This window comes from Patella vulgata, chromosome 9 (genome assembly GCF_932274485.2).
Source record: "Patella vulgata chromosome 9, xgPatVulg1.2, whole genome shotgun sequence".
NCBI classification, from domain to species: domain Eukaryota; kingdom Metazoa; phylum Mollusca; class Gastropoda; family Patellidae; genus Patella; species Patella vulgata.
In genome coordinates, this window is record NC_065887.2 from 265,001 (window position 1) to 279,330 (window position 14,330).

General features: G+C 34.7%; 1 protein-coding gene across 3 annotated transcripts in view; it reads right to left on the reverse strand.

The window, feature by feature from the left end:
- Positions 1-1,019: 1,019 nt before the first annotated feature.
- Positions 1,020-14,330, reverse strand: part of LOC126832448 (la-related protein 4) — a 59,520-nt gene continuing 46,209 nt past the window's right edge. For all 3 annotated transcript variants that reach the window (XM_056103470.1, XM_056103469.1, XM_056103471.1), the window contains 2 exons: positions 12,112-12,247; positions 1,020-10,014 (listed from right to left, as the gene is read on the reverse strand). In XM_056103470.1, coding sequence (XP_055959445.1) covers positions 9,652-10,014; positions 12,112-12,247 — 499 coding nt within the window. In that variant the 3' untranslated portion in view covers positions 1,020-9,651. The remainder of the gene's footprint in view (positions 10,015-12,111; positions 12,248-14,330) is intronic.

A 14,330-nucleotide genomic window follows, 5' to 3' on the forward strand; every position in this document is an offset into this window, starting at 1 on the left:
TAGCCCAGTTCGGAGCTGAACAGTAGGACATTAAACCCCATTTCATTTCTGTTTTGTCAGAGTTCAGTTTACGAAAGTTTTCAGTCATCCATATTATAATGCTCCGTTTGGAATATCACACAGTGGTCCTATTCAATAGAAGTGAGTGTCGTAAGCCAAAATATGGTAGTCAGCACAGGGTTTGCACATGATTTCACCAAGGGGAGAGGTATAGATAGTTAATTGGCCCCCCCCCGCCAAGAACATCCTTGGGGAACACCAAATTGTACTTGAACACTTGACGTGACGTCCGCTTCAACCTAGGGTGATATCGCAGACAGGTCTTGGAAAACTATTGCGTAGAGTGAACATGTTTTTTTAACTTTGAGCTGGACATGTTTTCAAAGGATCAGCAACCAACAAAGCCTGACCATATCTCATACTATACTTGTGCTGTCTGTCTACAGTTAGGAGGCATACTATACTTACCCTGTCTGTCCACAGTTAGGAGGCATACTATACTTAGGCTGTCTATCTACAGTTAGCATACTAAACTAATTCTGTCTGTCTACAGTTAGCATACTAAACTTACATGGTCTTTCTACAGTTAGCTAAGCTTGAGAACAGACACTAAGCTAGTTGACTGACATTTTAAGTCCTAAATCGACATTTTGAGAATATATTCTGCTAGAGTTGAAGCGGTTTAAAGTCTTTTTGTTTATAACAAAAGTTGTTAAACTGGGATAGGACTGGGACAGGACTGGGATAGGACTGCATTACAAAACAGTATACTCATTGTTGGATATGGCGGCCATTAAGGACAGAGATCTATTCTCGAAATCGAGTAGATGTTGTTCTCTGTGTGCAGTGACTCTATCTGTGACAGGTGCTCTACTGTGAGACTGGTTGCCTCGAAAAGAAGCGTTTGCCATGCAAGATACGCACACATTTTGCAAAAGAGATGGACAGAGAACACGGAAAATCAATAGGGTTCAACCTCTCGCGGCTGCCTTGTAAAGAATAAAACACTGAGTCCATCGTGATGATGTAAATGATTTATTCCAGTTCTGAATTTTATATCAAAATATAGAATAAATAAAAATTGATAAAGACAGAGCAAAGCAGTAAAAAAAAAAATTGGAGATAAAAACAAAATCAGAAAAAAATCTAAAGACAAGCTAGAGACTAAATCAAGAAAATCAACACAAATTAACATACTACAGTATTCCTAGGGGAAAGGGTACCATGGCCTAGACCTCTGTCCTATTTAATATTTTCAATTAATTTTTTTCATTTTTAATGTTGACAATTGTTTGGTTTTTTTAAAACAAATGTTTCATTACATTTTTTTTTCAAATATCACTTTTCTTGCCTCTTATAAAAAAACAAATTATGGTAATATTTTTATTAAAGGCGAGAAATAGAATTTAATGAAAAAGAAATGCAATTAAATCAGCCCCTTTGAAAATTTAGCAAAAATAATTTTGCTCATTTTAGTTAATGGTTTTTATAAAGAAATTATGGTGGAAAATTTTATTTTTTTCATTTCAGTTGTAAATAGCCAGTGCAAGGGATTATCTCCCTTGGTTGCTTCCATATAATCACCCTTTTTATTTGGGTAATGTTCATCGTTGACAAGTTGCAGTCAATTCAGATAATTACTGGCCAATCGGAAATATGATACAAAGTGATAGTAAAGTGAGAAAGCCACTCCTCAAGATTATGAAGCTTAACTGAATAATTTACAGTTGATGTAATGCAATAATACAGAGCCATGAATTTTCAATAATTTAAAAACTTTTAAAGATATTTAAATTGTGGATTGCCACATAAAAAGAACAAAATCTATTTTCTTTTTTGTGTATTTTCTTAAGAGAATGACCCTTACAACAACCTATATGAACCAAGCTTTCTCCACCAAAATATCCCATAAATTATTCGGAATGAAATGTACAATAAAAAAAAAAAAAATCCCATTTATACAAAAGACAATACAATGAACATAAATGTCTGTCGAGGTCAATGCTGAACACCCTTGGAATTAAAATTAACTCATCCAAAATCAATGCCTTAGCATTAGCTGTAGTGGTGGACAAGTTCAATTTTGAATTCATAGGGTATTTTCTTGGGACAAGCATCTATTTTCAAGGCTACAATAAAACACGGAAAAACAGACAAAATCAAAAAAATTATTTTATTATCTTAACAATTCTCTACACCAAATTGGATATTTATTTTTTTATTTTTTAAGAATTTAATCAACATCATGTCAGAAAAACATTGTTAAAAATTAATACATTTGTTTTGTTTTGTTTTAAAACTGAATTTCGGTTTTCAGTTAGAATAATTCTGATATATAATTAAAGCTTATTGCACGAGGCGATGGGTCAGGACCAAAAAAAGAAGCAAGCAAAATGGTCAATAATTACTTTTAAAAAATCTTCTCCTGATTTTTTGTTTGTTTTGTTTAAATTGGTTTCAAGTTCAAATAATTAATCCTTTACAATAAATAATATTAACTGATATACAGCAGCAACACGCGGGAGAATTTGATCATTTCTTTGATTAACTATTATCCATTTTGCTTTACAAATAATCAGCTTTTCTGGGTATAAAAATAATTATTTCTTGTCAAGTTATCAGAAAGAGAAACTGGTAGAAGAGAGAGAGAGAGTATTTAGACCACACAGGCTTCAATTCACAATATTTTAATTCTCACTGCAGGAAATTAACTGAATTATCGAATCTCTGTATTTTGCCCACATCTTATCTAAATGCCGCAATCTAACTCCAAGACTCTTTTCGGATTCAGAAATCCCCCAGTTGGTCATTTAAAAAAAATAATAACCCTAACAAATTTAGATTCAAAAGTCTGAATCTATAAGTTTAGTCAAGGATTTAAACTTGTAAACAACCGGTGAAGCAATTCAGGGACCATAATCACAAATAATCACAAATGGCCAATCACTGAATAGACAATGTTAAATGGCCTTTGTCGAATAAGGTCCAAAGATGTTACATGTATGCTTTTTAAATCCGATATAAGCCCCTGTGATCAATACTCAAAAAGAGAAAGAGAGAGAGAGAGAGTGAGAACTTGATAAATTATAGACAGATTTAAATTTCAAATATGTGACATCATTCATTAACAAACAACAGTACTGCAGATCAGATCAAACTGTGATCTGATTGGCTATTATTATCATGTGATATAATACGTATTTATATATACAATTATTTATTTAATCAGGTCAACATAAGTTTTTCTTATATCTATATTCATAATTACTAATGACAAAAAAAATAATATTATTAATAATAATAATTAACGGGCAGAAAATGGAAAACTATGACCAAACATATTATTAAAATGAAACAAGAGGAAGAGAGAACTAACCATTCGTGATCACTAGGAAGTCAATGTTTTTATTCCCCATTATTATTTTAAGAGAAATTTATAGAAAATTCATTTTCTATTTCATGCCATCAGTATTTCAAATCGATTTCTTTTTTTTGGCTTAAAACATACATGCATGTTCCAAAAGTCTAATATACTAGAATAGAAATTTAAGATCTACTTTCAATTTGTTTGAATAAGAGTGCGAGAAATAAAAGTCTGAATAACACAATGTACAATGTAATAGTTTAACCCTATAATTATGTTAAATCAGCATTGAAACATGATATATTTTTTTTACCAATTAATAATCATAATGATGTTCCTAAATAATGGAATCTCAGGGGTTCTTTTTGTAACCAGGGAAACAAAAACATGACATAACCATAGCAACCTGTACATATAACAATTATGATGTGTATATGAAAATATATCTAACGCATGATTGAAAATACAATATCTAGTTATCATAGTAATGTGGTAAACCAAAATGACAAAGGTTACATGACCAATGAACAGAAACAAAATATTTATTTGAATCCCATTCAAGAATCGTATTTTCATTTATTAAATTAAACGATGAAAATGTGACATGTTAATTCTATCTTTCTTTCAAAATTTGAAGAATAAATTCATGAATGAAATAATTTAGTGGATCTGGCAATTTTACATTTATTGTTATAGTACATATTGTAGTGTATCGAACGCAGGCCTGGGGAAATAAACGGTTAGTTTTATCTCACAAAATGTTAGCCACTCACTACTGAACTAGTACCGGGCACTTTTAACTAACTTTCTGCCCGTAATGTATCACAAATTTAATTTAAAAAAATATCACCCAAAAAAGGGGAAGAATCAGTGCCATCCAAAATGACAGACCCTCAGGGGCATTGTGCTTGGCCAAGCCAGGATTTGTCTGTAAATGTATCGAGATCAAAATGTAACTCATGGATTTGATTCGCTCAAGATCAGACTGTACACATTTGATTCCCTCAAGATCTACATGTAATCCTAAATTTGATTCGCTCAATATCTAACCCAACATTTGATTCATTCAAGATTAAACCCTATATTAATTATAGACAAACTGTTGAGCCTGTAAAAGTCGTAATCATGTATCTCTACCTATGGCTTTGCAGCAATAGTTCAGTTAAACATACATTATGCAAGAGCTAAATCTGTCTATTGCAGGTCTTTCTTTACGCCTCAAATGTTATCTAAATTATTAATTACACATTAATTAACTTATCCAGAGCATGTTTACTACATTAGAATACATTTTGTGCTGGATAAGCGAGACTATGTTTTTTTATCATACTGACTATAGTCATGACAATCAAGGCTAGGCCTAAAATTCAATAGCTAATACATTGTATCTTGGTTCAGAGAGGCATATCCTATTTACATTATTCTTTAACTATTATAGCGAGAATTATCAGGGTTTTTTTATATCTAATCTCCCATAATGGCCCTTTAAGTCGTCTCGAATGTGTGAATTTGATTGAATGAAATTTATTGAGCTTTGTTAACAATCCAATACATAAAATTGCCAGATTCAATGAAGTGTTCTTTTTTGTTTTTAGAACTGAACAGTGAAATTGAAGAATGAAGATGACCATATATAGTATATAAGCATAAGTTCATACTTCCTTAGTATGAACGATTTTCAAAAAACCAGGCCTCTAAATTAAAGCAACCTATCGCAAACAAATCATACATATAACAAACAGGTTCAATTATTACCATTATTAATACATTATTTACACATATTTTACAAACCACACAAAAATTTCAGTTTTAAATTGTTATGTACAAATTAGGCAAACAGCAAAACAGAGAGAGAGAGAGAGAGAGAACTGAAGATATCATTTTTTTTGGTTACAATATCTTCGCGGAGCCTCTCCCCCAAAACATAGAGACATATACAAACGGACGAAAATAATAAGCTAGATGTGTAACTTGGACGAAGAATTGTGGCGGTGCCAACATGAGGCTTAAAATAAATACAATCATACACCAGAGAGAGAGAAAAATGGTGTTTAATGTCCACTCAACACAAACTAGGTCCTTTCGGGACTAATTATTTCAATAATTGGATTGCGCATAGGGGTCTTTAGCTGTGGAAGGAACTGGAGGAAACCCACGAGGTTGGACAGACAACTCTACTCCTTGTCACGATCAAGCTGGGAATTGTAACATATGATCAAACTCATTCATAAGTTGACTTTTTGTGCACGCTCAAACTGGAAACGGGACGTTTACATGAAAATCGCTTTGATTTTAAACTACGACAAATGCTCACACAAAAGGACCGATCACTTTTTCAATGAAAATCTCTTCAATTTAAAACTAAAAGACATTGTAAAATAACAAATTAATGCATAATTCAAAGAACATAAAAAACATGTATCTGAAAATCTGTTGAAGATAAAATTATTCCACACGATCATGTTAAATAATATGCGATCTAAACTTCAATTGAGATAGAGAGAGAGAGAAAAATGGGGTTTAATGTCCACTTGATACAAACTGTAATTTTGGGACTAACATATGATTCAATTTAATTTCAATAATTTGCTTGCGCAGAGGTCTTTAGCTGTGAGAGGAAACCCTGGCATGCTTGTTCCTTGGAGAGAGAGAGAAATGGGGTTTAACGTCCACTCGACACAAACTAGGTCATTTCGGGACTAACACATGGTTCAATTTTATTTCAATAATTCGCTTGCGCATAGGGGTCTTTAGCAGTGAGAGGAAACCGGAGGACCTGGAGAAAACCCACGAGGTTGGGCAGGCAACCCTACTCCTTGTGACGTACAACCAGGGAATCAAAACCCGCCAGTTGACTCAATGACAGACCGTATGATACAGCGCTTGCATGCTAACCATTCGTCCACCCACCCCCCTTGTTCCTTGGACAATTGCCCATCAATTGCAAGATGTGACAATTCAGTTCCAGGTCCATCACCCGCTGGTATTTGTTAGCCCAATTATTTAATGGATTCTCCGTGCATATTTACACAGCTAGCTTAGAATTAGCGTTACCATAGAAACAAATAATTATTCATTTAGTCAATGGATGATGTCATTATTTCACAGTTAACAAATATAACGAATATTGAAGGCCATTTTAACTAGAAATTTTCATGATCCATTCAACTAAGTGAGAAACAATGGTTTTCCAACATGACAACTCGTGTATCGTTTAGTTGTTCTGTTTTAGCAGGTGTTTCTGTATTTAAGGTTTAGTTTCAAACCATTGTAGGCAAATTGTTTAAATTTGTTGAGAATCGTTAAAAATTATTGGGTGTTGAATAATTAACAGACTAATTAATTACTCAACACCACTAGTGGAAAGTAAACAGTTATAAAATCAAAACTCATCACCGTATCTAGACAGAACCTTTTAAACTACCTGACAGTAGAAACCTAATTATTTTGGTGATTCTAAACAAATTTAAACAATTTGCCAACAACGGTTTGAAACTAAAAATTAAATATAGAAAATCCTTCTGAAAACGGCTACATTTAAACCCCCGAGTTGTGGTGCAAGATACGGTAACATTGGATATCTCTGATCTTGAATATCACGTATACATCAGCACATGTTGAGCACACCATTAAAAACTCTGGTTAACGTCAACAAGCTGTAACAAATCGCGATTAAACGACCGTGTCATGTGATATCAAACAGAAAGAATAATCACAATTATTTTTTTTAAAACCCCTACATCAAATTAATATTGGCCACATTTAATCCATCAAAAAGCTTGAAAACAACGAACAATTTATAAAGTATTTTTTCAATCAGACAAAATCACGTTGTCTGCCCTACCGGTTATGTTGCATTATTCAACAGTTTCCGTATAAATTACAATTTCTCGCTGAAAAATCTGCTTTTAAATAAACATGGAATCCAGACTTTTATTAAGAGTTGTCCAATGAAATAACCTGCTGATTCTTGTCAGAATGAAAACAGTTTGAAATAAATTAATATTTGTCATTAATTTACAGAGATTGTCGACTTAGTATCTGAATTGGAAATAAATAGAACACAATTCTATGGAATACAATTACTGCTTATTACTGAGCGATGTTTCGACTAGGATTCTCTAGTCATTATCAAACAGTGTTAAGTTATAAACAGTAATTTCAATAACTGGAAATAAACAGGTACTTGGTATTTCTGAGTGAAGTTTCCATGAGGCTTTAACAATCAAATAACGTTCAGTAAAAAGACAATAATTGTATTCCAGAGAATTGTCTTTTCTCTGTATAAATTGTTTCAAGAAATACCAAGTACACACAATCTTATAGTGTAGAATTACCGTTGATTACTGAATAACGTTTCAACTTGGACTTTCCCCTGATTTTTATCAAGCAAACGGCGTTCAGTAAAACGACAGTAATTGTAGACCATAGAATGGAGCCCTGTGTAAACTTGTCACGTAAGTATTTTGTAAGATTAAACATGGCCATTCAATAATTTTTAACTTCTCTTCTTTTCACAGGGTTTTTCATATATAAATATTTTTGGCAAGTTTTAGTATGCGTTTGCGGACGTGAAAACATGAAAACAAAATATGCATTGCTACACGTAGGTTCTACAGCTCTAGTGGGATTTTAACATTTAGTTTTAGTTTCCGTGGTTGGTCGAAACACTGGTTGCTACGGTGATCTGGTTTATTTATAGAAAGCACCAACTATTATCGTCTCGTTTCCTATCAAATCAATGATTCTAAATAAGTCTGTCAATTGAGGACCGCAATTTGCCAAGTAATGACTTTAGTTCTACCTTGAACCAGGCTACAATAACACAAATATATCAATTCTTTTAATTCCAAATACTGGTCTTAAGCTCGTTTTCCATGTGTGAGGTGCCATTGCATTTGCATTAGATCGACTTTTTCAAAAACGTGCATGGTTTCTATGGTTACTATTTTGATCTGTCTTTATTCATTTATAATTCTACCAACTTAATTCTTAATATTTCATTTCATTTCTCGATTTTGTTGTTTAGCGTGATTAATTTTGGTAGAAAAATAAAAAAATACGAAAGCTGACTAAAAGTGCCGTTAAAATCCGCAGCAGAGCTGGAGTTGTTGTAATATCTTTCGAGACAAAAATACGAGTGAAATAACAAAAAAAAAAAGAAAAGAAAAAACACAGCAGACAGACGACATAACGGGCTGATATCTTCTGCGTTTTCATGGAATATGTCAATTACAAAGACTCTTGGCAGACGAAATTCAAGTCACAAAATACAAATATGTCCATTTAATAAGAAAAATAAAATAAATATATGCCTTTTTTTTAATTTGAACATTGATAAGTAAACACTATATATAATACTAATAACAAGCCTTGAAACCAACCAAAGTCATTACCACACACACACATTCCACTGGACGTCCAAGGAAGAATTCTTTTTGAACATCCAGTAAGAGACTACGTTCAGCTATACCGCATTTTTTTTCCATTCTGTAGTAACGGCAGAAACACTACTCTTACAAAGTTTGTTTTTAAAATAAAACCAACATCTGTCGCGGTCTTTCGTCAAAAAGCACTTAATTTCTATATTGTTCGGTTTTGGTTCCTTCCATCTCACTGGTTTTATTTAGATATTAACACAAACAATTCATATCAATTGAAATCCATCCCATATTAAGTCAGTTTAAAGGGCAGATAACTGCCATGTGGACCACCCACCCTCCCGTACCAAACCACATCGTAAACCCTAAAATAGTGTGGTTATGTGCAACACGTTTTCTTTCATATTTAGGAAATGCTTAATGCCGTCCATCCATTGCATAAAAAAATCAGAACGCAAAATATTATTTACGTTTAAAAAAGAAGCGGCACCTACAACATTCATCAACTGTCTCCAAAGTTTTCAATGCTGTAACGTTACGTGATCAAAGCTTCTTGACTGGATAAACGAAGGCTTTGACATATCATCCCACAATGCACTGTTTAGATTTTTGCCGAGATCAGCTTTTCAAATTAAAACGTCTTAAGATGTTGAATCGCGTTTTATATATGTATTCATATATATATATATATATATATTTATATATGGTATCATGGCAACAGTACACATTATGTCGAGCTATAAAAATAATGAACAGTATGCCATTATTTTTTGTTTTTCACATTCTGATGTAGAAATTCCGACATCAGGAATCGTACATCCATCGTATTAATAAAATCCTCTTCAATTATTAGCCGTAAATCAGTTTTATGTTAAAACAAGACTAGTATGTTCCGAGCTATCGCTTTCACTTTGCAGACACTTTCACTGAGTCTCTTGGCTCCCGATTTCGTCCTCGTTTCTCCCGATTTTCCTTCGATCGTTTAGCATTGCTATTATTGTTGGGATGTCTCTGTTCTTTTGGCTCCCAATCTTTGCGGATATCCTGTGTAGTGGCACGAGCGCTGGCAGACGCTGATTTGATGGTGGACTGCGACTGTTCACGTAGCGTCTGTCCAGCTTGGTTCCCAGGTGGCGTCAGTGGTGGTTCGTTCTCGTCTCGGCTGGAACTGTCGCTACCACCGTTCTCCTGCTCCCGCTGTTGTTGTTTCCGTTGAACCATCTGAGCGTAACTTAATCTGGCAGGGGTTGTACCCTTTTCTTCGGGTAACTAGAAAACAAAAAACAATATTTTATAATATTCATAATACAACTTTATAGGTTTATTACTTTATTATATGCAACCAGGGCTGTCGGTAATTTTTCACAGTTGATTAACAGCACTGCTAATCAAAAACTCCAATTTGGCCAAATTTGATTAGTAAATTTAAAAATTGATTAGCAGTTTTACAGTTTCAACATAAAACACCTAAATAACAAGATATTACTTCCATTCATAACAGATGATCAGATTTTATTCATAGATTTTTTAACACTGCAACTGCTAGTACTAGTGCCACATGTAGTTGTGACAGTTTGTGAATGTGATGTAGACTTTTGGTTAGGTCTTATGTCTGAAGCCAATTCTTGGCAGTGGCTTCCGAAGCCCCACTCATTTTAATTGTTATTTCTTTGTTACGTTAGAAATATTATTCGTTAGAAAACAATTCTGTCTGCTTTTTATCGTGTATTACTATTTTTGTTCAATCTGACACACCTCGATTAACTCGACACACGCGATATAAACAATAATATTTTACAGGAATTCTTACTTTGATTTATCATTTTACAATATGTTTACATGTATTTATTTTTCTATATCTTATTTACAATACGTGGGGGATACACTGGATTTACTTCTTTCAAAATGAATACTGATATAATTACTTGAAATTGACATGTCTCGCAACGTGAGTGGTACTACTTGTTTCCCTATATCCGGTTTAATAATATCTATTCATAGAGTTATGTCCCTGTATTATATAGTATAATGAATTGTGTCTGGGTAGTTCAAGAAGAAAATGTCACACGGAGAATTCAGTTTGGTTTATAAAATTTTATTTGACATTTTATACACGTTGAAAGTGTTGAGAAAGCCTTCTAGTCTTCGAAATGTGGATAATCTTTTATTTTGCAACGGACAAAATATGTATCGCAAATTGCGCTGCGATACTGGTTGTCGGCAGCCCTGTATCTTTATCAACCATTTATCAACTTTAAACACAAATAAAAAATGAAATGGGGTTTAACGTATGAAGACATCCATACACCATACAGTGTGCTTTGAGAGTAAATTTTGCCCGGACAGCGGCCTACTCTTATTTCGAATTCCAACTGCCAAGGGATCTTTTTGCATGCACTCCAATGTATACACAGGCCCTTGGTTTTTCATGCCACCCGAACAACTAGATAGCTGTCCTCGTCAGGCCCTCGATCCGTCCTGCACCACTGACAAGGGGGGGGGGGGGAGGGGGGGGGGGGGAGAAACCATCCCGGAAAATTCTGATGAACTATCTTGGCCAATGCAGGGATCAAACACCTGACCTCCAGGCTAGCAAACCAGCGTCTTACCCACCGTTACTCCCACGCATAAAAGAAGTGAGAAAAAAAAAGAAAAAAAATTGGCTAGACATTCATTCAACACAAAAAATCAAAAACATTTTACAAGGGAAATTTAGCGCACCCGTATATTGTATTCCAAATGACAAGGGATCTTTTACAGACATGCCAATGTGTAAGCGGGACCTCGGTTTTTCGTCTCATCCAAGAAAACCAGAGAGAGAAAAATGGGGTTAAACATCCACTGACACAAACTAGGTCATTACGGGACAAACATACGATTCAATTCTATATCAATAATTCATTTCTGCGTAGGGGTCTTTAGCAGTGGGAGGAAACTCAGGCCCGGAGAAAACCCACGACGTCGGACAGGCAACCCTACTCCTTGTCATGTTCAAGCAGGGTTTTGTATACCACCCCACATGACTCAATGACAGACCTTGTGATTTCATTAGACCACTCAACACCCCCAGAACATCTTGGAGTAACAAAGATAGATCAAACTTAAAGGAGTAAAAATTAATGTTTAAAATCGATAGAATACGACTGTGCACACCCCTGATGTAAGGAATAAAAAGGATCATTTAAACCAGAAAGTTTCTGACTATCAAGCATCCTCTAAAAGACACAAGGAGTAATGATTGTCGTTGAACAACATCGCTCTAACAACAGGGTAATGATTGTTGTTAAACAACATCGCTCTAACAAGAAGTAATGATTGTTGTTGAACAACATCGCTCTAACAAGGGGAAATGATTGTTTAACATACCACACATGATACAGATGTTGTTGTTTGAGGTTTAATTTGTTGAACAGCTTGAGCTGATTGTTGTTGATGTTGTTGATGTTTTATAACAACTGGTTCACTTGGTTTCAAATCTATTGGGCTTGTTGCTTTACTAACTCTGTAATATAAATACAATATAGAATCTGACTTAGGGCTTTAATGAAAAAAATACAGAATCAGGCCTGCAAGAGGCGTTTATATACTCTTCAAAAAAAAAAAGTAGGGGATATTCAGAAACAATACAAACTGCGGAAATGCACTGCTGTTTTTATTAGAGATCACCAGTGTATGTTAATAACATTTGCCTACACATGAAATTAAACATTTCATATGAGCGGTTTATCTGAAGGCCCCATTTCACTCGCAAAGAGATACACCGTCAAAAGTGAAAATGGATGTTATTGATTTTTGTCTTAATGAGTTATTGCTCCCCCAATCTACAGACATTCAGTAATTTGTCGTGGCATGCTTTTAATCAACCGTCCCAGACCACGAAATTTCACGCGAACGATACCAATCGGTTACGTGCGGTCGCGCCACCTCAAAAACACGCGACCGATTTCCTGGTTACGCAAATTGAAATATCGGTTACGTTAACAAATTTCATTAACAGATTTATTCACATTTGATCAATTTTTATACAGGATGACTTGTGACACAGGTCTAAATTATTTGTATTATAGCACAAACTCCATTCATTCATTCTTGGCATTTCATTCCTCCATCTTACCGGTACTTTGACAGATCACGTATTTTGACACCACGTAGGCTATTGACCAGTTGCAAGCAGGTTGATTTAAAAATGCCCCTCACCCCTAATTCTTTAAATGATTAGTTATGCCATAAATATTTGAAAGCGTACCTTTGGATTTTCAAACACAAAAGGAGAAATGAGTGACTATTTAAGATGTCGGCTATATTTCTAAAGAATTTACTACACGTGTTCCTTTCAGTTTTCACTATAGCCATGCTGTAGTACCAATGACCCGTATGTATGTTGTCAACTTTGACCCTCTCCCCTGCATCGCTCCAGCGATATGTAAACGATTTTACTGCCCTGTCTATTTTAATATTATTTCATGACATCAAACTATTCTGTTTCCTTTTGAGACTTTGTGTATAGAGTGCCGAGGTTTATAATAAATACTGTTTGTCAATCAGTCACTACCTATGAGTGAGGCTATCTCATGCTACGTGCTTGGATGAATGATTGCAAGTGACAAGTGTAATATGAAGTACGCATGTAGTCTTCAGTGACCGAAAACAATGCGGTAGCTACCATTCCTGGTTTTTGAAGGTCAGATTAGTAATTTTTAGAACCGATTCCCCTCATTATTAAAATGTATAGGGATTTAGTGAAGTGGAACATTTTTTTTCTAACGTTTATTTTTTAAATGGGGACACCGTGGGATTTAAGTCATAAACACTTAACCTCAAAATATATAATATTAAATATAAAAGAATATAAATTAGTCAAGTTATTTCTTTAAAAAAATACATTCACTGCAAGTGGAAATGAATAATAGCACCATTTAGATCTGGATAAAACATGAAAACAGCGCACCAATTGGTTACGCAATGGTCATCTGACGTAACCAAAGAAAATGGTTACGCAGAGCATAAACCCGCAACCATTTTTCTGGTTACGCCAAAATTTGAAATTTCGTGGCCTGCCGTCCAATCACGATTTGGGGCAATCTGATCCACTCCTCTTGCAGTGCATCGGCCAATTCTTGCAGTGTTGTCGGTTGACGTTGATGTCGACGAACACGTCTGCCTATCAAATTAAACGTAACACACTAAAGCAAAGATACGTTAAACAGTAAATCTTATGCAAGAGAGAGAGAGAGAAATGGGGTTTAACGTCCACTCGACACAAACTAGGTCATTTCGGGACTAACACATGGTTTAATTTTATTTTAATGATTCGCTTGCGCGTAGGGGTCTTTAGCAGTGGGAGGAAACCGGATCTTATGCAAGAACATGGATAGATAAACCAGCACGCGGCAGTTTTCATCAACCCTTCCTTGAAGTGTCAAATTTGACAATGAACCACTCCCACGTGTATGGCGCTATTGCGTGTCGCTCAGTGGTTCTGTTGGGGCGATAGGATCTTCATCTGTGCACATACTCTCAAAGCATGTCAAATGTCCATGACTATTTATCATATCGAAACCTGCATAGGCATTTGTATTTCAATA